The sequence below is a fragment of the Rhinolophus hipposideros genome, assembly GCF_964194185.1.
Source record: "Rhinolophus hipposideros genome assembly, chromosome: 9".
NCBI lineage: Eukaryota > Metazoa > Chordata > Mammalia > Chiroptera > Rhinolophidae > Rhinolophus > Rhinolophus hipposideros.
Window position 1 is genome coordinate 12,931,228 of NC_138055.1, and position 27,890 is coordinate 12,959,117.

The 27,890-nt window shown below is 42.5% G+C and overlaps 2 protein-coding genes across 5 annotated transcripts in view; one reads left to right on the forward strand and one right to left on the reverse strand.

Moving 5' to 3' along the window:
- Positions 1-3,022: 3,022 nt before the first annotated feature.
- FBXO7 (F-box protein 7) lies at positions 3,023-26,646 on the reverse strand. 4 transcript variants are annotated; one of them, XM_081059166.1, is made up of 9 exons: positions 25,803-26,646; positions 22,092-22,386; positions 17,904-18,131; positions 16,400-16,541; positions 13,630-13,713; positions 9,369-9,464; positions 7,389-7,565; positions 4,681-4,718; positions 3,023-3,687 (listed from the first exon to the last, which is right to left on the reverse strand). In XM_081059166.1, exons 1-9 carry the CDS (start codon positions 25,922-25,924, stop codon positions 3,298-3,300), a joined length of 1,572 nt encoding a protein of 523 aa, XP_080915292.1. In that variant the 5' UTR covers positions 25,925-26,646; the 3' UTR covers positions 3,023-3,297. The 4 variants fall into 4 exon arrangements, with proteins under 4 accessions (XP_080915292.1, XP_080915293.1, XP_080915294.1 ...); XM_081059167.1 differs by having other exon boundaries at positions 22,092-22,182; positions 25,803-26,641; XM_081059168.1 differs by having other exon boundaries at positions 22,092-22,234; positions 25,803-26,238.
- BPIFC (BPI fold containing family C) overlaps positions 24,630-27,890 on the forward strand; it is a 49,824-nt gene continuing 46,563 nt past the window's right edge. The window contains exons 1-2 of the mRNA XM_081059171.1: positions 24,630-24,744; positions 25,046-25,164. The gene's annotated coding sequence lies outside the window, so the exon portion shown is untranslated. The remainder of the gene's footprint in view (positions 24,745-25,045; positions 25,165-27,890) is intronic.

The following is a 27,890-nucleotide window of genomic DNA, read 5'->3' on the forward strand; positions in this document are numbered from 1 at the left end:
GCCACCCGCAGGCACAGTGCCCGTTCAGAACCCTGCCCCTCCCGGTGCTGCAGAACAGACTGAGCTCCGTGTTTCATTCAGCTTCATAACACACGCGGGCAGCTCGTTGTATGTGTTTAGTTGGTGGAAGGCTGCAGGTTAGAGTCCCAATGAAAGCTGGTTAGGTCAGCCGTACAGATAGAAGCAGTAACTTCCTCATGTCCCGAATGTTTTTATCCTGGAGAACAAGCTGGCTGGTTACTAACTACAATGACAAGTGTGAAAGCTGTCTTTGACTCCTAAGCAGTCACTGATTAAATTCAGAATTTCGGTCTAACTTTTAGACTCTAACAGAAGGCGGTGGTTTGGTTAGAGAGAAACTGGAAGGTTGGGCAGAAAGCAAGTCACATCAGTCCATGAACCAAACAATGCATACAGGGCACAGAGGCTCCCTGTGTTTCCCCAGACAAAACATGCAGCCACGATGGATGACACCTGGACACTTAGATCGTATTCAGAGCTCTCTCCACCGGCAGGCCAAGAGGAAAATGTCTGGGAAATGTTTTTGAAAATTAGTGAGGCATTCCTTTGAGGGAAAACCAATCAAAACTAAACATTCCTTCTATAACGTGTGTGTGTATTCATCCTTTAAAATCCTAAATACCTTTTCATTGTTTTTATTCTGATTGATCCTCCCACTTTTAATTTCTATTTCCAAACTCTCGTATGTTAGGTATCTCCTCTCTGTGGTCTTTCTTTGAATCTAGAGCAGAAGTTAACATTTCCTTGCCTCACAATAAACATTTCACCTATTTTGCTATGGAATAGCAGAAATTTAAGTGCTATAACTAATTGGGGCATCCCAGGGGGAACATTTCAGTTAGGAGTAAACCTTTATTTTACATGACGTACCTAGTTTCCCAATAATCTTATCCACTCCATGTCTTCTACAGTCAAGAGACTATCAAGGGCGTATTAACCATGTTTATGCTTACAGCACAGCAGAGGATTGGGACCCGCCCCCCTCTTCCAAGGCTGACTCAGCAGCTACTGCCCAGGGCAGGAGAAAAGACAAACCTTGGTGCTGGGCCCTGAGTATAGGGAGCAAAGGGAAGAGTGTCCAGCTCCATCAGAATAAGAATTACAAAGATACTAGACTCAGCAGTGCTCTCAGGAATTGGGCAGAGCCAAGAAAGAGTGAGAGAGGACAGATTTCAACTGTTTTTACATAGGGAATCACAAACTCTTAAGTTGGAAAGAGAGGCTACCTCCTCCCATGATTTGATCTTGTCATGTGAAACCGTATCTTTCATTTATAAGCAAAGACTGGGCCGGGCTGGGGGAAGCGAGCTCCTGTTAATAAAAATAAGTAAAAGGGGAAATAAAGGGTCACAAAGTCCTTAAGGCTACAAGCCAATGATGTAGAACAGCATCTTACTAAAATGCTTACCCGCTCTAAACTATCCTGTTTCCTTTATGATGTATCAAAGTGATGTCAGAAAATGAGTGATTGGGCTACAGCCAAACCATGACTTTGTTCTCATCCACCAGCAATATATAAAGCTCAGCAGTCTCAGTCTAATGAAAAGAACGTAGGATTTTACAAGCTTCTAACTATAAGTTTAGCTATTCAAGAGGGAATGCTTTGAGGGTTAAGAATTTAGAATAAACTATTGGGAGAGGATGCAAATTTAGGTGCATGGCACATTGCCAGTATCCGAAACTAAGGTTTCTAACACGTGCCAGTAAGTCCGAGGTGAGGTTGGAAAGTGGCATCTGTACCTGGGGGACACCAGCACCCTTCACGGACCTCTTATGGACCATTCGAAAATGACTGCATTTGGAAAACTCCTTGCTTTCTAGTATTTGGTGCTTCTGATCATCACTGTCCTCCCACTCCCTCTACACACGCACACACCCACTCACTCCTCACAGTGCAACCTGCACAGAGGGCACAGAGAGATACACTGTAGAACTAGGATGTATTTGGACCCATCCAAGCTTCAGGGGGACTCGTTCAGCCCAGACCCAATCAAAGCCATACGGCATCTAGTGGACCCTCGTTTTTAAAAAGCTGTCCTCTAGCTCAGAGATTACATAATACCACAGAAAATGTCAACAGCCCCAATCCTCTGCCTATACATTAAGCTACTTAAGGTGACGTGGCCTCTGGAAAATCATATTGACTGAATTTTCTCCACTGTGATGGAAAAAAAGACAATACATATCTGTAGCAAAAAAATATTTTCACATGTATGTGGGACTCAAAATATTCTTGCAGCACAGCACATTCCAAGCCATTTCCTTATATGCAGAACAGTTTTGTTATTTTTCTAAGCAGGAAGACGTTGGCAATATTCTGAAATAGTTTCTGCAGATACTAATAGTGTTTTATTCCTGTGTTGTGATTCAGGTTTTAATTTGCCACTATAGCATGTTTCTATAGTTGTTTGTATGGTAAGACTCTTGTTTGGCCTTTTTGTTGTTGTAGAAAAAAATAAATCTTGAATTTTGTGTATTTTAAGTCTTAAAAACAAAAATGTTCTTCAAATAGTAAGAGGCTATCTTTGAAGAACAAGTACCTGACCACTCAAAGCTGTAACACTTTGTTGTTAAAAGATGTCATCTATATGATTACAAATTAGGCACCAACAGATGGGGGGGAAAAAGTCGTAACTCCACTCCAGAAGCGAGAAACGAGTCATCCGACAGTGCTACTTCAGAGCCCAGGACGTGTCACTGCGGAACCTGAGAGAGTGCTGCAGGGAGGGAGGCGGTGGGTCGAGTTGGTGGGTGTCCAAAGCACCCACCCCAAGTCCAGTTCAACCTAACTAGCTCTCCTTTTATTCATTTTATAAATCAGGCTTCTGCAAGCTATTTCACTTGAAGAAAGGGTGCCATTCAAAAATAAAAATCCCCTGCAACAATCCAATGACAGTGAATAGGTTCTCCGATCATTCTGAAATGTCCCAATATTGCTGTAAAGCTGTTCCGAATATTTATTACGTGAATTTCTGTAATAAAAGTCACGACTGCCATGAAATTTACACATTAACTTTTTTTTTTATCTGATGCAGAACATTATCAGTGAACAACCTTCATCCTAGAGGGGAATTCAGAGGGGGGACGTCAGTAACCACCTGCTCCCACGACCCTTCCAGCCTGGGGTTTAAATTAGGCATCTACTGCAAGGCTTCTGTGCGGACCCCTATCAGCACCGCGATCAGAGAACACTGACGATGAGCACCCCGACAGGAAGACACCTGTAGGTTTAAAAAGCAAAGGCAAACAAGCTCCAGAAGTGAGATGACAAATCAGTCACATGAATGGTAGCCGGCTGTCAGTTGGCCGACCCCTGCTGGGTCTTAAGGGAAATCTGTCATTGGGGCCACCTCGCCCTGGCAGGATGGGGTTAGGTCCTGGAAATGGGCCGATCGGATCAAAACGTGGTCTGAGTGGAGGGAACTGGCTCGGTGCCTCCCCAGGTCCCGGGATGAGTGAATTGATTGGGTCCCCAACATAGGGAAGTGTTAGTCTTTCATCATATTCACCACCAATAATTCCTGGAGGAAGGAGAGAGCTAGGAGGAAAAGGCCTGGGGTGCAAGGGGTTGGGATAAAATGGAATGGGGTGGGGTGATAACGGCGGGAAGATCACGTGCCGCCCTCTCTGAGCTTCTTTCCTTTGTTTGTGCTTCTTCTTGTACAGCTGTAGGAAAACAAGAACAAGATCTGGTAAGTGACTGGGATGTCTCCCCAAAGTTCCGATTTGCTTTCATTGCACAGACCTATACTTTTCTTTCCCCACCCCGCTATCGAGGCAGACAAAGAAACTGGTGCCCAAAAGAGAGCTTTTACCAGTGTGTCTGTAAGCAGGACTAAGGCAGAGGCTTTGAATACCATACCAAATAAACTTGACACTAACACACTGCAGCTGAGCAATCGTGCCAGCTTGGAGTAGCAGTCTACCCAAAGGAGGGAGGGACAGCTGAGTGACGTGTACTTGCAAGACTGCAACCTAGAGCGCTCAAGCTGATACACAATTTTAAGTCAGCCTTTTCTGAAACTAGAAAATTAAAATATTTGTTGAAAATATGCCACGAAATATAAAGTTAAGGTATTAGGGCTGGGGACATCATTTAAATTCACTTTTTCAACTTACAGTATGTCCCTAATGGATCTCAATTTAAACAACAAAAAGTAGACATCTATTTTAGAGGATGGCACTTATTTTGAACATATTTGAAGACTTTCATTGAATTTTATCATTCTCTAGTCCTTCATCCCAAGTTTTCTCAATCCTACCAATGATTTTATAGTAGGCATCCGCAAAAAAAGTAACATCATTTATTCTTTTCATAATGTACTATTCTAACTAGCTGAATAGCTGAAGACTACTCCAGCACAAAACAAATTCACTTCAACAATTTTTTGCAACAGAAGACAGGAGAATGTTTTATATCAAGTAAAGGTTAAAAACAATCACTGTGTTAAGATTTTTTTTTCCTGTGTAATCACAAGAAATAAGGACTGAGTCTGAGTCAAAAGTTGAAAACATTTTCATTTACTGAAAATTAGCAATAAATTTAATGAAAACAGATTTCATTACATTATAATAAAAGTAGAAATATACCCTTCGTGTATTAATTCACTAGTTATTTCTGTGCTATGAATATTAGCCTTGATATTTAAAAACACCTACTTCTTTCCAATCTGTGTCTCGACCTCTGCCAGTACCATCTATAAAGGAAAAAAATAGAGAGACAGATTTAAAAATACTTCATTCATCCAGCATTAAGAGGTTTGTTTTTGTCCTAAGGAAACTGAAGCTTCTTCATTACGCACAAAAAGGAACAGGAGTCATGTGTTTCCCACACACTGTATCATTTGAACCTAACTCAGATCCTCCCTTGATGCCTGAGGGCAGTCCTCACTGCTCTGTGCTTCATGGGAATTCAATGCAGTGATGCTTTCAGGGATACAGAGGGCTACATGGCTGTTGTTTCCTGTACTAACGGTCCAACACTTCATCTTCTCCCCCTAATTTCATCTAGGTGTATCAGCTGCTTCTAACCCCAAGTCTCAGGTTACGTTAAACTGGGTGATGACCCACGAGTGTATGTCTTACATCCCATGGTCATTACTGGAGGTCAAGCTGACCTGAGGTTTTCTTCCATAATTGGGTTTTCTCTCAACCATGCTATGAATGATTTGACTCTCAGACATATGACCATAACTATTTTTTAATGTATTTATTAACTTGTGAAATACATGAAATGAAAAAGAACCCCTTCAACTTTAAGTCTAATGAAGTTTGGATAAAAGATAGTGGTGTCCTCAATGAGATATCACCTCACCCCAGTCAGAATGGCTATCATCAACAAGGCAAATAGTAACAAGTGTTGGAGAGGCTGTAGAGAAAAAGAAACCCTCATACACTGTTGGTGGGAATGCAGACTGGTGCAGCCGTTATGGAAGGCAGTGTGGAGGTTCCTCAAAAAATTACAAATAGAATTACCGTATAACCCAGCAATCCCTCTCCTGGGTATCTACCCAAAAAATCTGAAGACATTTATACATAAAGACGTGTGCTCCAATGTTCATTGCAGCTTATTTATGGTGGCCAAGACATGGAAACAATCAAAATGTCCTTCGATAGATGACTGGATAAAGAAGTTGTGGTATATATACACAATGGAATACTATTCAGAGGTAAGAAAAGATGAAATAGGACCATTTGTGACAACATGGATGGATCTTGAGACTATAATGCTAAGCGAAATAAGTCAGACAGAAAAAGCAGAGAACAATGTGATTTCACTGATATGTGGTATATAAAACTGAAAACAACAAAAGAACAAGGCAAACAAATGAAGGAACAAAAACTCATAGACACAGACAATAGTTTAGGGGTTACCAGAGGGTAAGGGGGGTGGGAGGGCTCTAGAAGAGGGTAATATATGGTGATGGAAAGAGAACTGACTCTGGATGGTGAACACACAATGTGAGATATAGATAATGTATTGCAGGGGTGTACACCTGAAATCTATATAATTTTACTAACAATTGTTGCCCCAATAAACTTAAAAAAAAAATTGGAGACACATACACACACACAAAAAAAGCTCCAGCCCCATAACATTGTATCGACAGGGAAATTCATGATAAAATCTGAAGACTCAGATTACAAAACTGAGCTTGTGAACCACAATCTGGAAATGTGAGAGACTGACTGTATTTTAAACCAGAACTTGATACAAGTAAAAAGTTCCTTTCACAGGTATTTTTATCATAGCCTGCTTGTTTTGTTGTTGTTGGGTTTTCCATATATGTTGGTCATTTTGTCTTTGCATTTTGTCTATAACATTTTTTAAATTTCTGAGATGACATTTGCTGCCTCCGGGGACAAAATAACCTTTTAAACTTTGTGTTCAAGGGCATAAATAAAGTAGTACAGGGACCTTAAGAATCAAGAAGGAAGAAAAGGAAAAACCTGGTCATTCACAGTTCTTACATTTTGAAGTTTTAAAGAAGAAAAATTTTTTAACAATCCAAATGAGTCTGTGTAATTCTTTAAAAAGGGAAGGAGACCTACCCATAGATTTTCAGTTGCTAAGGTGGTATATTGTCATTTATGCCACCATCATTCAAAGTTTTTTGATGTGAACCACAAACATCTGACATCGTAACACAGTATATACCTATGTATACATAACTGAAATACAAGTTTACTCCTATTTTATAAAATACAATCTGACTTTTCTTTTTTGTAAAATGACCCATTAAATTGATTTCATGATCCACCCCAGGTCAAACCACAGTTTAAAAAAACACTGTTATGTAGTAAAATGGTGGTGGCAGAAAAGAAGTTCCACAATCAGGCTTCCTGCTTGTATCTGGAAATCCTTTTACATTTTGGATAACTTCTCCTTATCCCCGAAGTTCCTCTGTCATCACTGCTGCAATGATGACCAGGTCTCCCTGAATGTGACCATAAAGAAACACAGCTTCCCTAGCAATGTGCCACAGGGGAGGGCTCTCTCAAGCTGTACACTGGTCACAACCGTGGAAATAGTTACAAATGTAGCGGATTTCTACATCTAATACTGAGGATGGTCTACAGAGAGAGAATAAACTTATCTCACTTTCATTTTTCTATCCTGAAATAGTCTATTTAGTCTAAGGGCCTATTTGTGTTGCAAAGAACACAAAATTGAATGAAGAGTTTCCAGGACATAAGCAAAGGTGTAGGAAGCTTAGAGTCTCTTTACAATAAGGCAATGTTATGGTAATTTGAAACTCTTTTTAAAAAGCCTATAACTAAAATCTTTTGGCAAGCTAAGTAAATAAGAATTAAGACCTCAGTAAGAAAGAGCCCTTTTCTTATTAACATGACATCATGGAAATCACCTCGAAAATCTCGCAGATATAAACACCTCCACAGAAGTTGGTCATTTGACGCAATAAAGAGGTCATGACAAACTGCAGACAAAGACAGGACAGAACGAACATCCAAAAGCCGGAAGATCCGTAGTTTCAGCTCCAATGGAAGGACCACCAGCCCAAATACATCCGGTAGGTTCAATGCTAAAAGGAAAAAAAGAACAGGTATCACTGAGAAAAGAACATGCAGGTTTCCCCACAGATTCTAAAGTTGCCAACTTGGGCCTTCCTAGAGAGGTAACAAATTCGAGTCTGAATTATCCAAGCACACATCATCTAAGACAAATTTTTAGCAGGTTAGCTACATTACCACTACTAATTCTAAGCCCCTTGGTCCCTTATGTTTTAATGAAAAGACAAATACTTAATACAGATCAAATAAAGAACTCTGACAATTTCTAAATATTAGCCAATGGCCTCTTTTGTTTTCAATGCAACAAAAAATTATCTACTCAACTACAGAAAATGCATATTCATGGCTTTTATAACTGGCTCCCAATACTGCCATTTATTAGCTGTGTGCCTTTGGACAAGTTACTTAAACTCTGTCTAACTCAATTTCTTCTTCTGTAAAATGGGCTAATAACATCACCTACCTGAGTTGAGAATTAAATGTGTTAATACATATAGAGTTGAGAATTAAATGTGTTAATACATATAGAGTGCTTAGAACAACGTCTGGCACACAATAAGCATTCTGGTGTTAGCAATTACTATTAGGCAGGCTGCAAAAAAAGGGGGTTAGATAAACTCAAAAACAAAACCAAGAAAATAATAATACATTCCAAAGTCAAAAATTAGTTTTCGATTTTTAGCTCCTTTGAATACATGTGATATTATTCTCCATAGCAAAGATAATCAAAATCCAATCAAGGGCTTTAAAATTCACATTATTTTCTCTCCTCACTACCAACTAAAGGAGAAAACTATGGTAATAATAGCCTTGGCACCATGCGACTCGAGACCTAAAATATTATTCCTCTACATACCGATAGCAAATAAAAGCCACACATCTATTTTTATAAATCTGAAATTATTTACCAGCTAAAGGATTATGTTAGGTTATGATGCTCAATCATTTTCTACCCTATAATTATACTTCCACACCCCACTACCATCAGGCTTGGCCATTTTTGACTTGTTTTGTCCAATGAAAGGCAAGTGAAAGTGGCATATCATTTCTGAGCAAAAGCTTTAAGAACCAACACATGGCTGGGCCACTGGCCCTCTTTACCCTCTGCCACAAGAAGAGCACATTCTGGAAAAGAACCACTCCTTCAGTCAAAGCTAAGTTGCTCACAGCACATACACGATTGAGAAATAAATGTTGGCTTGAAGTAACTGAGATTTTTAAGTACTATTTACTACAACACAAATAAGAGCAAGCTGCCTAACACACGGATCTTGAGTCAATGATAAACCTCACTGAATTAGTTTCATCATCTATAATGAGAATAAAATCCACTTCAAAGTTGTTAGTATTAAATAGGAACATGTGAATACCCAACGTACATAGCATAACAGAGCATCCCAATAAACATTGTTAAAAAAAAAAAACTTAGGCCAACTTTACAGGCTCTACGTCATTTATTTATGTATTTATTGAACACTGATGGTGAGCCAGACCCTGTGCTAGGCCATGAGAATACAAACTGAATAAGACATATTCCCTGATTTCAAGGAATTCATAACCTTAGGTGTAAAGAAATTGTATCAACAATTATGATCCCCTGTAAAAGGGGCTACCGTCAAGGTTATGTACAAAATGCTGTGGAAATACAAAGAGGAAGTGAATAGCATTTAAGGAATTAACATTTAAGCTTAGTCTTGAAAGAGCAGAATTTCATTAGGAGAAAAGAGAGAAGAGTCGTATGTCAGAGTCCCAAGAGTCGGGAAACGCACTACTCTTTCTAGCCATTCGACCTATGACAATTCATCATCGCTCACCTTGTCGGGTAAAAGCCAGAAGAGGATACACCAGCTGGTCTTTGAAGAGACGAGAGAGCTTCTGAAGATCTTTGTATATCTTGGCTACGTTTTCCCCTAGAATATTTTTTTAAATGAAAAATCAAAACATAAGTGGAAAAACTTGAAATGGTGTCCTCTACTTCTGCCAAACCAAATCAAAGCAGTAAATCAATTTTCACAAATACCCACAAGACATGAACCAAAGTCTCTAGAAGAAGAAGTACATAGTATGTGACTGTGAAAACTGTACCTTAGATGTAGCGCTAAAAACCCCATGATAGCAAATTTAAAGCTGTAGCCAATGTATACAGCTCCTAGGCTACAATCACAGTAGGAAATGCTGTGGTGTGAGATTCGTACACAACAAAGACTCACTGAGTATCTACCAATCTGTTCTGGGCAGCAGGATATACTGGAGAACTGCTCGTGGAGCTTAGGTCCCAGTAGAATAAGAATAGTATTTATCACACGATGACTATGTATCAGCAACCGTGCCAGGCATTGTCCAAGCTTACTTTAGAATCAGCAGTTCTCCCTAAGAGATAAATACTATTATCCCCGCTTTAAAAATAGGACAAGGTTTCGGGCGGCTGGCTGGCTCAGTTGGTTAGAGCATGAGCTCTCAACAAGGTTGCGGGTTCAATTCCCGCATGGGATGGTGGGCTGCGTCCCCTGCAACTAAAGATTGAAAACAGCGACTGGACTTGGAACTGAGCTGTGCCCTCCACAACTAGATTGCAGGACAGTGACTTGGAGCTGATGGGCCCTGGAAAAACACACTGTTCCCCAATAAAATTTATTTAAAAAATAAACAGGGGGATCAAATATATGGTGATGGAAGAACTGACTCTGGGTGGTGAACACACAATGGGATTTATAGATGATGTAATACAGAATTGTACACCTGAAATCTATGTAATTTTACTAACAAATGTCACCCCGATAAATTTTTAAAAAATAAATATATAAATAAAATAAATAGAGAGCCCATCCGAGGCCTTACAGTAAGTGGCAGAGCAGGGTACAAACCCAAGTCTGACTCCAAAGCACTCATTTTAGCCACTACACTGCCACTCAAAGTGTGTGGACCATGGATCACTGAATTGATCACCTGGGAAATGTGTACAACTATTAAATCTCGGGCCCCACCACGGACCTACTTCATCAGAACCTGCATTGTAGTAAGGTCCCCAGGGAATTCTTAGGTACATCACAACACAGGAGGAACCATCAAATTGCACCTACCGTCCCCACTTCAGTTTTGCTGCATATTTACCAAGTGTACAACATGGAACCCTCTGCCCCACAACTATGGAAATGAGACACCACCAACCACTGCACCAAAAAAGGTGGTTAGAATTCAAAGCTCCAGGCACAGTGCCTCGTGTATGTCAGTAATCAGTTTATGCTTGCTCCCTCCCCATCCCGTATTTATGTATTTCACTACTTACAAAATAAACTACTCATTATAACTTGATCAATAATGAATATAAGATGTGCAGCTAAACTCAAAAATCTCTGTTGCATGAACTACAATCTTGAGTTGAAATCAAATTTCAAGACATTTTAAAAATCAATATGGGGGGCTGGCCCAGTGGCTCAGGCGGTTAGAGCTCCATGCTCCTAACTCCGAAGGCTGCCGGTTCGATTCCCACATGGGCCAGTGGGTTCTCAACCACAAGGTTGCCGGTTCAATTCCTCGAGTCCCGCAAGGGATGGTGGGCTGAGCCCCCTGCAACCAAGATTGAACACGGCACCTTAAGCTGAGCTGCCGCTGAGCTCCCAGATGGCTCAGTTGGTTGGAGCGTGTCCTCTCAACCACAAGGTTGCCAATTCGATTCCTCGACTCCCACAAGGGACGGTGGGCTGCGCCCCCTGCAACTAGCAACAGCAACTGGACCTGGAGCTGAGCTGCGCCCTCCACAACTAAGACTGAAAGGACAACAACTTGACTTGGAAAAAAGTTCTGGAAGTACACACTGTTCCCCAATAAAGTCCTGTTCCTTCCCCAATAAAATCTTTTTAAAAAAATCAATTTGCTTAATGGCCTTTTTTCAAGTGTAAAAACTGATTTTCTTTAAACAGATTTTTGTCCTTCACTGACCTATTATAAAAGTAATGAGAAATTTATAAATAAAAATATAAATAACAGAACCTAGGTACCATAAGCCACAGTACAAATTATTTAAACTGATTGGCCAAACGAGCAGCCTATTCCTACCCAACACAAGAAGTGCTACATTAAAAATATTCAATAATACAGTCCATAAACTTGTAATGTAACTGTATTAACTTTCTTCCTCCCCTTTCATTTCCTTTTCCCTTTTCAACAGAAACCAGATAAAGAATACGTATCTGAGCTACATTCCTAGAAAAGTTGTTTTTAGAAATAGGCTTAGCACTCAAATCCATTCTAGTCCCAAATTTCCCCAAATTTTAAATTACTTCCAGGTCACAGAGCTAATTTCTATTAAAACTCCCCAGACCTATTTCCTGACCTACAACATGGACATGACAACCTGCTCTGCCGTGGAGTGTAGACGATCTCTACTCCCCACTGCCAGGCCCTCCCCAGCATGGAGATGAAGGTAGTGTCGCAGCCAAGAAACGGCAAGTTTTTCTGGTCCTGATGATAAAACCATCTTTACAGGTTTATTGGTCGAGGTGGTGAATTCTCAGCAGGGGCAATACTGTCCCCAATAGGGCAAAAGTTGGTTCTTGGAGGACAAGCAAAATGAAATCCTAGTTATTACGTTGGTTTCTGCGTCTCCAAAGGGCCACAGTATACAAATAAGTACACAGTATATCTATCATATTAGATTTCATGGTGGAGAATGATTAGGGGGGAAAATGTGTACAGAGGCTCGGTAGGGGACCAACAATGAAAACAGGTTACGAAACACTAGTCTAGTATGACATGAAATAGTCAGAAAGCAAGATATGTACTCGTATGGACAGTTGCCCCTTAAACAGCACAGGTCTGAACCACACGGGGCCACTTACATGCAGATTTTGTCAGTAAATGTACAACCAGCCCCCGTGGCCCTGGGTTTTGCATCTCAGAGTCAACTAAGAGCAGATAGAAAATCCTGCTTTCGATCCACAGCTGGGAATCCGTGGATGTGGAGGGCCGACTGTATACATTCTGTGTCATTTTATAAAAGGCACTGGATGGGGGGAGGGGGTCCACAGTGTGAGGGATATAAATGATGAACGTCTAAGTATTACCTTGTCTTGTACACCTGAAACTAATAAATAAATACATAAAAAGGGACTGGAGCCTCTGTGGAGTCTGCTATCCGTGGGGGCCCTAGAATCAATCTCCATGGACACTGAGGGACACTGTAGTTAAGTTTGTGGGGAGTCAAAAGATGTATGTGGATTTCTGACTGTGGTGCGGGGGAGCACCCCTAAAGCCTCCGTTGTTCAAAGGACAACTATATTGTGATGGCTCCTTTTCCTTTGGGTTTTAGTTCACATAAGTCAGTCTCTCATGGGTGGGAACTAACAAGTCTCTAGGTCCAGATCTAGGTGGAATTCCCTGAAAAGACACTCCTTTACCTGCCATCTCCCACTACCCCATACCACTGTCCATCTGGACTTGAAACCCCTCTGAAGTTTACTATGAGGGTAAAACGGAGTAACACCGGTAAAGGATCAAAACAAGCCCTTACAAGATGTCAGTTCCCTCTCCACCCCATCTCTTCTCCTTGCACCACCTACCCGCCTCTCATCCTTTGGGTTTACCTGAAAAAGGAAAAAGGAAAACTTGTCTTCTTTGTGTCTATTAATAATTTTATAGAATACAAGCAAAACTGCCTAGAATGCAAACTTCTGATAAAGTTCCACTCTGCATCAAATAGCAACCAAATTTATATAGGTTTAAGCAACCATCTTCAATAATGAACTTGCACTGTATGGTTTCCACAAAACACAGATTCTCCCCATACAGGTTAAATACAATGCCAGAAAAATCCGCAAAGATTAATTCAGAAATTATGAAGCATCAATAGTGTGCAGTGAATTGCATATTGGTGTCATTACATATTGGCAGTGTAAATGTAATCCAGCATTCCAAGCTCCTAAGAAAAACAGGAAAGAAACAGAAACTCTGCAACATTGTTTTGAATTTGCTTTAATCTCATTCAGAAATTTTCAGTCTTTTGAACATTACCTTTCAGTTTTTTTAACGTGACCCTCTCAGAGCTTCATCCCAAATGTTAAATCATAATTACATTACCTGATTCCTCTTTGCAAATGAAAGATTCTGGCAGCAGCTGCAACCTTTTCACACTTCTAATCTCACTGTTGATTTTTAGTGTAGCTGTAAACAAGCAAAAGAAAGATGATGAACAATTTTGTCGCTTCATCGATTGCCTTCATTTTTCAGTATGGCGTTGCATTTCCTTGACCCCAATATACAAAGACATATTATACAAAACAAACTGCTCTATGCTTGCTTCCTTCCCTTACAGCAAAGTCCAAAGTGTAAACCTGCCATCGCATTAAATTAAAAATCACTCTAAAATACTACCTTTAAAAAACTACAGTAAGGGCCGGCCGGTGGCTCAGGCGGTTAGAGCTCCATGCTCCTAACTCCGAAGGCTGCCGGTTCAATTCCCACATGGACCAGTGGGCTCTCAACCACAAGGTTGCCAGTTCGATTCCTCGAGTCCCGCAAGGGATGGTGGGCAGCGCCCCGTGCAACTAAGATTGAACACGGCACCTTGAGCTGAGCTGCCCTGAGCTCCCGGATGGCTCAGTTGGTTGGAGCGCATCCTCTCAAACACAAGGATGCCGGTTCGACTCCCACAAGGAATGGTGGGCTGCACCCCCTGCAACTAACAACAACTGGATCTGGAGCTGAGCTGCGCCCTCCACAACTAAGACTGAAAGGACAACAACTTGAAGCTGAACGGCACCCTCCACAACTAAGATTGAAAGGACAACTTGACTTGGAAAAAAGTCCTGGAAGTACACACTGTTCCCCAATAAAGTCCTGTTCCCCTTCCCCAATAAAATCTTTAAAAAAACTACAGTAAGCACGTTCATATAAAATCCACTAAGTATTACCAGCAGCAGCTTATTAGGAATTGAACATGCAACAAGATTAATAGAAAACAGTTAAACACAATAAAATCATTATGTCTAACAGTGGCACTAAAAACGCCACTTATTTTTTTATTTAACCCTTGGCAATGAGTCTTCCCTGGTTTATTAAATGAATCCTGCTAGTTTTCACAGCATCGTCTCTCTCTAGACCCAAAAGACCAATACCCGTGATGTTACCAGAGGGTACACAAAGGCACACTTCATCTCATGCCATGAAAGAGCCAGTGATGTGCGGACGCCCACGTGCACGAAGCAGGACGTCCTGCGTGAAGGAGAGACTTAAAGACACCCTGCTCTTTTTCAAAGAACCAAGCCGAGAATGGCTGTCTGCCACAGAAGTCTGCCAGTAGCTGATTCGCCAAGAAGAGTAAAGGAACAAAATGTCGGAAACGGAGCAATCACAAGATATTTAGCAGCTATTCTCTTTAAATGTCCTGAAACGAGTAAATAGAGGTTATTCTACACGTATTGTTCAAGTGCTTTTATATGAAATGGAGGCAAAAATTCCAACCTCACATTTACTATTTGGTAACTTCAACCCTGCAAGTTATGACGTAAGGTAGCAGAATGATTAGATGCAGGCAGAAACTGTTGACCCTCTGTGTGTAAGAACGCCCAACTAAAAGTTACATTTGCTAAATGGGATGAAATGTTGGAGAAACACTGCTAGGTCCTGATGCCATCGGATATTCAAGTCCTGACAAAGGCAGAATACCACCAAAGCTGTTAAAGCTGACGTTTTAAGACTTTCAAATAACATTTCAAATAATCCAGTGATTAAAAGGCAATAGCAGAACTTACATAATAAGGGACCTAGAACTACCTTTCACTTCAAAGATCAAGAAAGTGTAAGTCAGTGGCTTTCAAAATAAATTTTAGCAGAAAAATCATTTTTCAAACTAAATCTTGTAAGGGACCTTGATAATGAAACAAACACGTTGCTGCTCAAAATGTAAGCAGAGGCAGGTTCATTCTACTCAGCTTCCTTCTTGCTTCCATCTCAGCACAAACCAGCAGCTGCTGAACAGGGTGAAAACCACTGAGCTACCAAAGCACCTGCCTTTGCTACAAAAGATGAGCTGTATTGAAAATGAAAAATGCAGTCATTCCAATCTTACCATACTGCCTGATCTAGCTACAAGGATAAACCTCAAAAATCAAAATGGAATGAAAATGAAAGGTTCTAGTCACTCAGATGCATCTGCAGAATGTGTGATTACGATACTGTTCCATAAGACCACTGGTGGTTGGTTGGTATGGACCAGTAGGTGGCATCTGAGCTAAAATGAATTACAAAAATGGGAAGTATTGCTGTCCCAGTGAAATTTCTTAACATGAAAGAGGAGAACAAAAAAAAGAAACTATTCAGTGACTTTCTTGGGAGTTGAGGAATGAAACGCACACATTCTAAGGCCTCACAACCCTTAGCAGTGTCTCTATGCATTTCTACACTGTTCAGAGAGGCCAAACTGAATAAAAAGTGACCCAGCTCAATCTCATCCCTCACCATCTCACAGTTTGAGAACCTGGTTAAAAAATAAAAACAAAAAAGCTAGCCACAGGCATAAAGAAAGAAAAAATACTCTTCGGAGAATTTTATGTAATAACTCATCTCAGACCTATTACAATTCCCCTGGAGCAAAAACATTACAAGGTTAAGACAGCGAAAGAGTATGGCGCCCCAAGAGCGCAGGCCTAAACATCAACCCGTATTCTATAACCTTTCAGACTCCTGTTATCAATGGTCTAGGGATTAAACAAAGTTGAGAAGGACACATAACTATTCTCATGACAGCCAATCAATGAAGCGGTTCCAAAACATTTGAAGAGAAACATGAAGTACCCATAAACCAACAGCCATGCATGCCCATGCCACCCTCACGCCATGCCCAGATTACCGTTTATGACGACGAGGTTTCCCAAAGGCACACAGGTGAGAGCTGCAGCGCCGCCCTCGCAGAGCGGATGCGTGTACTGCAGCTTATACACGCCACCCGACTTCCAGCTCTCTGGCATGGACATAGCTTTGGCTTCTGTCCCCTGGGGAATGAAATGACACGGAAATAAACAATGAAGAAAGGTATTACTCTCAAAAAGATTAAAAATCCAGGAAGCCCCTACCTTGTCTCGAAATAAGCATCCTTTCCATATGGTCCCCTTAATAAAATTTGTCATATCACTAATATTGTTATTAATAAAATTTTGATAGAAAAAACGTTACAATAGACTATTCTCCATCAAAATTTTTGTTTAAAGAGCTAAAATAGCATCAGAGCCAGGGACTGATTTCTCTCTTCAAAAACTCACTTCTCTGCCTACAAAGCCATACCGTTATTCCAGACCCCAGCTCAAATAGCACTTCCTTCGTGAAGCCTTTTCCCAAAAAACTCCTGTTTGTCATTGCATCTCTTTTATCCCCTAACATTCTGTTCATATTTCTACTGTTACATACTTCTAATATGTTCTTTATCATAATACATTATAGTTTTCCTCTCATTTCTCTCCCACTTATGGACTCCGACAAAGAGGGCTCTCATTATATCCTAATTCCTGGCTCGGTGCATGCATGCTGCAGGAGTTCCATGATCACGGAATTATTCTGTTACTCGTAACGTAGTCCCTCGCTACCGCGGGGGCATATGCAGAATCCCAGGCTCCACCCTACAGTTACTAAATAGAATCTGCATTTTAGTAAGATCCCCAGGTATTCTCAGGCTCATTCAAGTTTGAGAAACTCAACTCTAAATGCTCTCCTCTATGAATCTCTGGCATCGTATGTATGTGTAAGTCTCCCCTAGAATTTAACCAATATGTATAATGGTTGTATACCTGTCTCTCTCCCACTCTTGCCTCTCTCTCACTCTACAAGCGACTCGAGAGCAGAGACAAAGCACTGCATCTGACACTCGCAGACACTTATCAAATGGGTAACGAATGAATGAAGGTAAGCAACTACAGTGTAAGAGCAATGCCCATCTTCCTAACTGAATCCTATTAAGTCACTGGCAACTCATTGAGCCATTAACATAAAAAAATAACCCAGTGAGCCACCTATGTAGGCATGCCCAATCCATACCCACTGACTACATTTTATCCACATGTTATCATATGTAACCTTTTGTCTCTTTTTTTTTTTTTTAACCAGAGTTGTCATCACTTCTATAATAGTAACTAAAAACTGACAAAACAAATGAAGGAGAAAAAAAAGGAAAGAGGGACGGGAACATTTACTGACCGCCTGCTGTGTGCCCATCCCCGTGTTCAGCACTTTACAATCAAGAGCCAACCATATTTACTAGGGAATCTAGAGGACACAGCACCCGAGGGATGGTTACTGATACACCCCCTTTCCCAATGGGAAACTTAAACCCTAACAAGATGGTTCTCCGCCTGTCGTCTCACCTGAGGTATGTAGCCCGACTCCAACATGAGAAGATGTATGCACACTATCAAGGCATCACTGGGACTGGAACAGTCAGCTGACTGATACAGGGTCTCAAGGGAATGGGGCACTTGCCCTTCCACAGCCTCACTGCACAGCATTGGTTCCGAGGGACAGAAACCCGGGCCTTCTTCCATGTCCACAATGTCTTGAATTGACTCGGCTTCAAAATTCTGACTAGGCCCTGACTGAAAAGGATAACAAAACAATGAATTCATTAGAAAGACGTTTACTTTTACACAGTATAACCTGTATCCTCAAGTGAACTGAGATTAGGGCTCAAAGCCAACACACATTATTGGGTTCAGACATGGGGCATGCGGAAGTGAGCCCTCCTACGTAAAGGAGCCTACATAATAAATATGTAAATAAATCTACTCCTATGTAAATAAACCTAAATCCTATGGAAATAAATCTACTCCTCCGTCCCAAATTCTTAATCTCCATTAATTCTGGCCGATACGCCAAAATCCTGGAAATCATCCTAGACTTCTCCCTCTACCTATCGAAATCCACCCGCAATCTGATCATTCTTCCGAGTCCCACTGAAGCTATCTCCTAAATGTCTCCAAAATCTGCCCCTTCACACTCCAATGGTACTTCAGGCTCATCATTTATCTCCTGACTTTCAGCCACAGCCCCCCCACGTATCCTCCACTTCCGTGTCTTCCAGTACAGTCCACCACGGCTGCCAGAATCCAATTATGTCCTATGTCCCAGCTTAAAACTTGCCAGTGTGCCCCCAATGAGGACAGCAGCATTTCCCGAAATTGTGCCTTTAAATGTGACCCCTAGATGTTCTCGGGGGGGACAAAAGAGGTCTACAATAAGTCTGGAAAATTCTGTGTGCTGTGGCCACCTAGCCTTACCCTCCATATTTACAAAACATGTTTTGTCATTATAAAGCTGAGACGTCCAATAAGTGCGCAGAGCATTTAACCAAGAAACACTATCCCCTCTCAACATTCAGCATCCCCCTAACACTTACTTATGATCTCGTGAAACAAGTTTTTCATAGAGGACACGCTGAGAAATGCAGGCCTGCAATAAAGTCCAAACTCCTCAGCAAACAAGGCCCTCATCGCCTGATCCCGGACTCTGTACCAAGTTCACTTTCTGCCGGCCCCTGCCTCCCCACTCTAGCATCCCCACCTCTTCAACAAGGTAATACCGACTGCCACTGTGCCTTGGAAAGGTCTTGGGTACAGCGCTGCATCACACTGTAATGCTCTTTTCTAATTACACGTACATCCTACCGTGACACAAGCTTAGGAAGGAACAGACGACGTGTCACCCATTTATGTAACCCCAGCACAGTACCTGGCACCTAGTAGGTACTCAATAAATGCTTGAACAAATGCAGAAGGATATCTTACAATTTCGTGTTTTTGTTTTCAGTGTTTTCTCATTTGTACCACATGAAAATGCTATAAAATAGGCAAGACACACGATGTTGTCATTTTATACGTGCTGTGACTCAGATTAAAAACAATCAAAGTTACCAGCTAATAAAAATTTGAAATAAACCACACCACCCGACTCACAGTTTGGGGCTTTTAGGCATAATACATAATCCTTCAGTAAGACTAAGTTACCTGTATTAATTTTGCTCAAAAAGTGTTTCCTGAGCATGCGCTCAACTCTTAATGCAAAGCACGTTTCTTCTTGTTAACGTGCATATTCCCATTAAAGAAGGGGTAGAGGAAATTAAAAGTACACAGTATGAGTCAAAGGCAGCATGAAGCTATTCTTCCAAAATCCCTGAGGACCTAAGCCCTGATGGCTTATGCAAAAGATCCAAATTCGCTCGTTAAAACCTAGTGGCCAATGACAATGCTACCTAAAAAGGAGGCTCCACCATATTTTGAACAAATGGAAACTACTTATTAAAACCACTTAACACCTAATTAAATTATAAAGTGTATTGGCTCTCTGTTTCTTACCTATCTATTATGCCTAACTCTTGGCCATTTACTGCTCACTGACAGTTATGTGGGAAAGAATGCGAGTACATGTGGAAAAAAACATAAAAAGCATTGCCCTAAACTGATAATGACATACAAGGAAGACATCAGAATCCCCTGGTGAGCTTATCAAACCTTACGCCCACTCCATAAGAACCACTGACATTCTGAGCCATTCTGATATGACAAAAATATTTCTTATTCTTCACAAAGGTGGAAATGGAAAAAAAAAATGCTCAGCACCACCTCTCTGAATAGATCATTTGTTAGATGTCATTTTACAAACAACTGGAACAAATAACTAAAATGCAGTTTCCCACTAAAGACTCAACAGGTATTAAATGAATTCCCACACATAATGAAGAAAATTAATTTACACTTAACTCCAAGAGTAAAGTTTTCTATTATTCCAAGTTTTGCCCATCTGTTTTCCTGCCTACTGCTCCATTCTACATTTAATTAGCAGACCCTATTGTTTCAAGTACTTAGAGCATTATTTATGAGACTTCAAGCTCAGCTTCCATACTAAGATTTTACAGTCACCCTATAAGTCTTGGAATACAAAATGCCATGCTTTTAGAACACAAATTACTACCTTGAGGCAATATTAATTTCTCAAAATTTTCCAAAAAGAAACCAGTAAAGTAACTATCACATATACTATGAAAAGTTCCATTTTATTGGACAATTTTAATAGTACACAGAAGTAAAGGGAATGGGCCTTTCTACAAGAATCTCTGAATAAATCTATCAGCAAAAGAGATTCAGAAATGTAATTTAAATATGTGGCTCTCATTTATCTCTATAAAACAGAAACACAGAAATACATAATTTCTTTTAAAAATCCTAAAAATTTTTGAGCTTTATGAAAGCTTTTTTTAACTTGTTTAATTTCTCTGGATACTATCGCTAAAAATCTGGACATAGATGATTTTCATAATTTACAAACCTATTAAAAAGTACTTTCTAATATCTATCTATACTAATGACACGACAGGCACAATCATGTTTAAGGCCCACAAAAAAAAACATAAGCTGAAGTGACAAGTATACACACACAAAACAATTAACAAGATGGCATATATATTGGTATTAATTAAGTGATAAAGTGATCACTTGTGCCACACAAGAGATCAAAAGGCAGGATAATAAATGAGCTGTTTACAAGGCAATAAAGGTAACAGAGAAATTAAAGAAAATGACTGAGCTGTGGCTGGCAGGGCCTTGGAAGATAGATACAGACAGGAGAGGGAGGAAACGTAGTGGATTACAGACTGGGTGAGAGCAAGAGCAAAGGCAGGGAGCGGTCACTAGGGTGGGTGGGTGTGCGTGGGTGCACACCTGCGAGCACGTGAATGTGTTGGCTGGCAGAGGGAAAATGATACGGAGTCTGGTCTGACAGGAGATGGTAGTTTACAGGAGGGAAGAACAGAAAGTAGCCCTGCAAAGGCTGTGTGGCAACGTCTCCAAAAGCCTTCAACACGAGGACATTTTCCGCCTCTGCAGCATGACAGGGTTGAACTGGAGATATTTGGTCTTTTTCAATTCAAAAATATGATAGAGAGTAACTAAAGAGCAAGAGAACAACAAAATCAAAAACGTGTAGGAAGAAGATGAACCTAAGTAGACTGAAGAACAGACACTGAAAGCTTGGAATGGGAAGGAAAAACTGCCAGGGCTTGTTAAGGGGCTGGATAGAAGGAGCCAAAAATCACTCGACGAGTGTTTTAAGCTCAGGAAAACACTAGTACCACAGACAAAGACGGTGGCTGATTTGGGAAGAAGAGAACATCACTGCACATATTTTCAAATTTATGCTGGCATGTAGATCTGAGGTAACAATTTTTTAAATCCAGGTATAAATGCCCTGCAAATCATTTGGAAATAATTGGACTTATATATCGCCTTAATGCGTGGAGGAGACCACAGAAATAAAGCTGGAAACATAAGTTTAAAGGCAACAATAGAAGACAAGGGATAACTTATCTGAAGGAGTAAGTGTCTAAACAAAATAAATTGGTAAAAACGGTTCTTCAGAATGCCGGCCCAATACCGATCCAGGCAGTTAGCAGTTTAGATTGCATTTAGCAATCTACTGATGACCATTATCCTGACTGGTATAAAACTCAATTGGGGTGTATGATTTATTAACTACCCATATCTTGTCTTGCTATCAATACCCACCATACTGTCAACATTCCGGACATCAGATTGGGCTGCCTCTCCTTGGAATAAATCCCTCCGCTGTTCATCCTGTATGCTGGACTGACTGGAGCTGGCGGCCAAAGAGGGTTGGTCATTATTCTGGAGTGAGGAATGCTCTGAATCTGTGGATGAAGGTAAGTTAGGTGCTGGAATGGCATCTTCAAGAATCAAACATATCAAGTCCCCAGAAACAATCCCATATGAAGCCAACGTCTCTTCATCTCCAGTGAGGGCATCCTTGTTGTTCAATGTAATTGCAAACCGGGTATCAGAACTGCCAAGAAAGACGGATAAGGATGGTAAGAGCTACCTATTACAATTAACCTCAATAATACATTTGGAACATATATAAGGTACATAGTATGACCCTAGAAAAACTAAGTAATGAAAACAAAACAAAAATAAGAAGGAAGCTAATTATTCATTCTTATCACCAAATGCCTAGGTTATAGATTTTTTAATGGCTAAAATTCTAGCCTGGGAGATAGGATACAGAAATTCTCTATCATTAATCCATGTTTTCATAAATTCTAAGACATACTTTTTAAACATTTTGACATCTTTGAAGTAGGGATGTTCATTTAAAATCAATGACATATCACAGCTCAATTAATTGACAGCATTTTTTCCTTCAGCGTTACATATAACAACGTGTCTTAAGAGTGACAGCAACTGAGATTCAATGAAATACAGTCTTTGTAAAATATAAATTATATCCCATCATTCCTCTGCTGAAAATCCTCCAATGGCTTCTAACTGAACTTGGAATAGAATCCTTAATGGGGCATCCAAAGCTCCACTTTTGGCCCGGACCTGCTTCTCCTACCTCACCCATCTTGTGCCATCCATCCTCTCACTGACTGTTCTCTATTCACATGAGCTTTCCATCCGTCCTCAGAACAGATCAATTTCATTGCAGCCTTTGGGTCTCTGCACGTGCTTTTCTAGGTCTTCAAGTGACTGACTGACTCTTTCTCATCATTCAGGTCTCAACTCAAACGTCACCTCTTCAGAGATGCCTGCCACCCAGCCTCCATCACTCTATTCTATCCTCATGTTTTATTTTGATTGCAATACCACTATTTGAAAATATATTTATTGTCTCTCTTCCCCACCCCGACACTAGAACTTAAGTTTCGTACGATCAGGTATCTTGACTGTTTCGTTCAAAGCTGCATCTGCCGCACTTGGCAAAGAAAAGTATTTGTGAAATAAATGCAAACTAACATTAGCCGGGAAGATCAACACGAGACTGAAACCTGGGGTATCTGTTCAATCAATGTCCTTACAGCGTGCTTAGCTTACATTGGTTCCAAAATACTAGACCCATGTCCTAAGTGAACACTCATAATCACAAAAACTTAGGTGAGTATATGTAGAAGACTGAGTACAAATTCATCCATCCTACTGATAAGTACAGGTTCTGTACTTACTGATGACCAGTTATGATGTCTTTTACATGGAGGATAGCACAAATCCAAAACCTCACTGGTAAACAAGCTAAGAGCTCAAATTATCCTGAAGCGATGAACTCCCATCCTTTCCAAATCAGATTATCTGACCTTGCAAGAATAATTATTCCTCACCACTGTGCGGTGGAGTGATGGTTAACAAACCATTGTAGACTATTTTATAAGACATTTACACTCAGCAATGCTGACTTTATTAACTTTTTGAAAAGTGAAAGAATGAAGTCCTTTGAAAATCATGCTGTTTATTCTTTCTTACAAAGCTGCATTTTCGAAAGTGCTGAAAAAAATTCACTGTTCTTTCTTTCACCTGTAAATACATTTTTTTCTTACCAATTAGAGTGTCTTTGGTTGAGAAATTACTGAGGTTTTAGAAACTATTCCTGCTTATTAGAAAATAAGTAGCTATGTGCTCCTATTTTCAAACGCTTTGATAAATGTTGAAATCTGCCAGCTGCCCAGAATAATACCACCCCAACTTTGGTAGAAAAAAAGAGAAACACCTCAAATGAACTATGTGTTTGTGGATCATTTGTCACAGCAAAAGGTTGTTGTTTTTTTAATACAATGTTCATTCAAATATCTATCTATAGAAAAGGTAAAGAATTGTCTGCTTAATAAAAATGTCAAGCTTTCCTCCCTATAGAAAAAGGGAAGAGCTATTTCTAAAATAATACATGGTTTCCCAGGAGAGGCTTTAAAAAAAAGTTTTCTGACATTGTGGGGGGGGGGGGAGAAAAAGAAACTTAAGTTCATCAGGAAATAAAATATTTTTTAAAATATTTTACGGCAACCCCAGATCCACTTGCTCAGCAAAGACATTTTAAAAATAATGTCATATGGACCTTTTAAAACTGACCATTTATTATAAAATGAACATACTTTCAGAAGAATGAATTTCCTTTCACAAGCTGAAGTTTATATTCTTTCCAGTTAACCACCCTCCGTTGTAAAAACAAACCTGAAAGAGAAACTAACTGGGGCCCTTGGGTAAACAAGGCGTCATTGGGTGTCACGTGCTTTCAAGCCTCATTAAATAATAAAATACATACGCACGTAGATTAAAATACCTTGAAAAGAGAAGTTAATTCTGGAAAATTGTGGAAAGGTAGCGATGCCAGCATGCAAAACAACTTAGGTTTAACACCAAGAAACAACAATAGGTATGTCACTTAATATAATGTTCAGAGGGGTTATGTCCATACCGCATTTTGTTTTTTATTTCTCGTAATTTGGGGGGTGGGGGGGAGGATGAGGCTTATTTTTAATGTAATAACGCCTTAATCTGGAAAGTGAATGGGTGAGAAGTTCATCATATGGCTCATTTCATTGAATCTCCTAAAAATAAACTTTTAGTTTGTAAACGTCTTATAAAAAGAGGCACTTAAACAGCAAAGGTTTTCTTGTGAAGAATTCGCGTAAGAAGCCCCAGCGAACCTCTTCCTCGTTCTTTCCTTGGTACAGAATTCCAAGTGGCTAGCTCCGTACGTGAAGAGGGCCACCGTTGCTTGTGCCCCTCTAGGCCCAGAACATCGTCCCCAGAAAACGCCCCGTGGAAACAAAGCAGCCTCGTCTGCAGCCCCGTAAGTAACAGAGTTGGATCCTCCTTCCCAATGCCACTGTCCCCAAACGGCAGGCGCTGCGGAGTCCCGGCGAGGCCTGCGTGTGCCTGAGTTGGCGCTACCAGCAACAGGCCGCCCCGGGTGGTGGCAGGATCTGACACACGCCGTCCTCGGCAAAACTTGGCAGCGGGGAAGCCACGCGGGCACCGCGGCGCCTGGCACGTCAGCCCCCGGTGAAGCCCTAAGGTCCCTGCGGCCCCACGGCGGCCGCCCAAGCGCCAGGTGGCCTCGGATGGGGGCCCGACCGCTACCGCCTTCTACTGCTCCCCGAACGTTCGGGCCGAAGCGCCCCATCAGCTGGAGTCGGTGACTTTAAACCCGCGGGCCTGGAGCGGTCTCACCCACACCTAAGGCGGGATGTCCGACGGGACACGGGCCAGGACGGACCGTGCGGCGCGCCAGCCGGTGCCCGGCGTCTGTCACCGCGGGAACGGCGGCGACGGCTCACCCCGGGGGGGAGCGGAGCCCCCGCGCCGCCGGGCCCGGGTGCGTCACAGTCCCGGGCCGCCCCCCGCACGTGACGGCGGCCCCGCGCCACCCCGCACGCCGCCCGGAGCCCGAGGCGCCGCACCGCCCGCGCGCCCGCCGCGGCCGCTCACCTGTACCCCCAGGTGGGCAGCAGGGCCTGCCGCAGGTGCTCACGCAGCTGCCCCAGCGTGGGCTCCGCTTCTGGCATCTCCAGCGGCCAGGTCTGCTTCTGAAGCCGCACCCGCAGCTTCATGGCGGCGGCGGCGGCGGGGCCCGAGGGCCTGGACCCGCAGGTGGCGACGGGGACGGCGGCGCGGCCGGACAGCTCCCGCCCCAAGCGGGCACGGCGACACGGCGACTACCGGTGCCGGAGGGCTGCTGCGGCGTCACGGGGAGAAGGCCCCCACGGCGGCCGCGCTGCGGGCGGGCCTCTGGAACCGCAGCTCTCGGCCCCTCAGCGGAGTGCGCCCTCTGGAGCTCACCCTCCGGCCTGGGGCCCGGCCGCTCGGGAGCTTGGCGATCGATGACTCGGCGCTCGACGGCGCCGCCTGCGAGCTCGAGCGGCACACTGCGCAGGCGCCCGCACTGCCGCGGGCCCGGGGCTGCCACACCTTGGCCACGCCCATTCCTTCCAGGTGCACCTGGAGCCCGGCGACGCCGAGAGGGGCGCTGCGCACGACGCACCTCGCCTCTCCGCACGGTTGACGTGGGCCCGGTTCTCAGCCCCGCGCTGCCGCCGCACCCAGTCCCTGCGGCATCGGCGCTGGGCAGCCTGAGGCTGAGCTCAGGCTCGGGTCCTTTGCTCCGGTTACAGCAAAATGTGAACCCGCTTGTGGTCCGTGGTCTGCGAATGCGTTAGTGTCCTGTTGCTGCACAGCATTCACCCCAAAGCTTCACAGCTGCAAACCACGTGTGTGCACGGCCCCATGGCTTGCACAGGTCAGGAACTCGGGCCTGGCTTAGCAGGGTGGTTCTGACTTGGCCCCGTGAGGTTACAGTCAAGATGTAGGCCACGTGTGCTGCCATCTGACGTCTTGACTGGGACTGCGGGCTCTCCTCCCAAGATGGCTCGCTCACAGCTGTTGGCAGGAGAGGTGAGTTAGTCACCGCGTGGACCTCCGTATCAGGCCACTTGAGTGTCCCCGTGACATGGCATCTGGCTTCCGTCAGAGCCAGTGACCCCAGAGAGACTAGGCAGAAGCCACGTCTTTTATGATCTAGCCTCAGAGGTCACATCCCACCATTTCTGTCATTACTGATCACAAACCAAGCCTTCAGTATGGGAGGACCAGCCCTAAGGCAGGAATACCTGAGACAGGGATCATAGGGGAGGCTGGCTACCCCGTAGGACCTGACCGTAATGGTGATGACGATAGCTTAGATCAGGGGAAAAGGATCTAAACTTCATCCCTGTATTGTCCAAATCTGAAGAGTTGAATAAAGTTTCTCCCAGTAGGTGGCGGTACTTGCCCACATCCGGATCCATTCAAGAAACGTATTGCTCACCTTCGTGCCAGATATTATCCCTGGTGCTGGGACTCGGAGATCGAAAAGACACGTTCCTACTGGTACAGTTTACAATGGAGTGAATCAACTCTTGTAGGAGAGTGTAATAAGTGTCTTTGTTTATGAAAGAGAGAAGAGAACGTCCTAGGGATTGGAGGAGATCGAGGAGCTTTGCTGTGCCACCAGGGTTCTTTAGTGGCAAACGATGGCATGGAGGAAAGGTGGCAGGATCAGGGTGTCTCGGTGTGGCCAGGGTAAAGGACAGAGTGGGTACATACATCCCCAGATACAAAATAGCCTTGGACTAAGCAAAGGATGTGGGACCCATTCTAGAATGTATGGGAAGCTATTGGAGAGTTTTAAGTAGGGGCGTCTTTATCTACCAGGGGTCTTAGTTCTAAGCAATAGAAGTTAACCCGGTCACTATGCCAGAAAAGAACATGTTGAAATGATACCAGATAGCTCAGGGAATTCTGGGGAGGACTGGAGAAGTGGCTCCAGGCTAAGCTTCCAGGAATGAAGCTCAGAACCATGCTGAAGAACTGGCCTGATGAGGAAATTACCGTGACTAGGATCGCTGCTGCCACCCCACCCCACCCCACGCTGGAGGAAACTGCTGCCATTGCTATCACCACTGGGGAATGGCTGCCACCTTCAAATGCCACACACTTTTGCAGCCTCCTGCACCAACAAAATGCCAAGTTTCCAAAAGA

What these genes read in the sequence shown, in the direction of transcription:
- FBXO7 (XM_081059165.1), bottom strand. Translation starts at nt 25,497, where the DNA reads ATGGGGCGCTTCGGCCCGAACGTTCGGGGAGCAGTAGAAGGCGGTAGC. An exon ending in AAACCTCGTCGTCATAAACG is followed by an intron (nt 13,714 to 16,399) that starts GTAATCTGGGCA and finishes GCTTGTTTACAG; the next exon opens with CTACACTAAAAATCAACAGT. An exon ending in CATTTGCAAAGAGGAATCAG is followed by an intron (nt 9,465 to 13,629) that starts GTAATGTAATTA and finishes AAAATATTCTAG; the next exon opens with GGGAAAACGTAGCCAAGATA.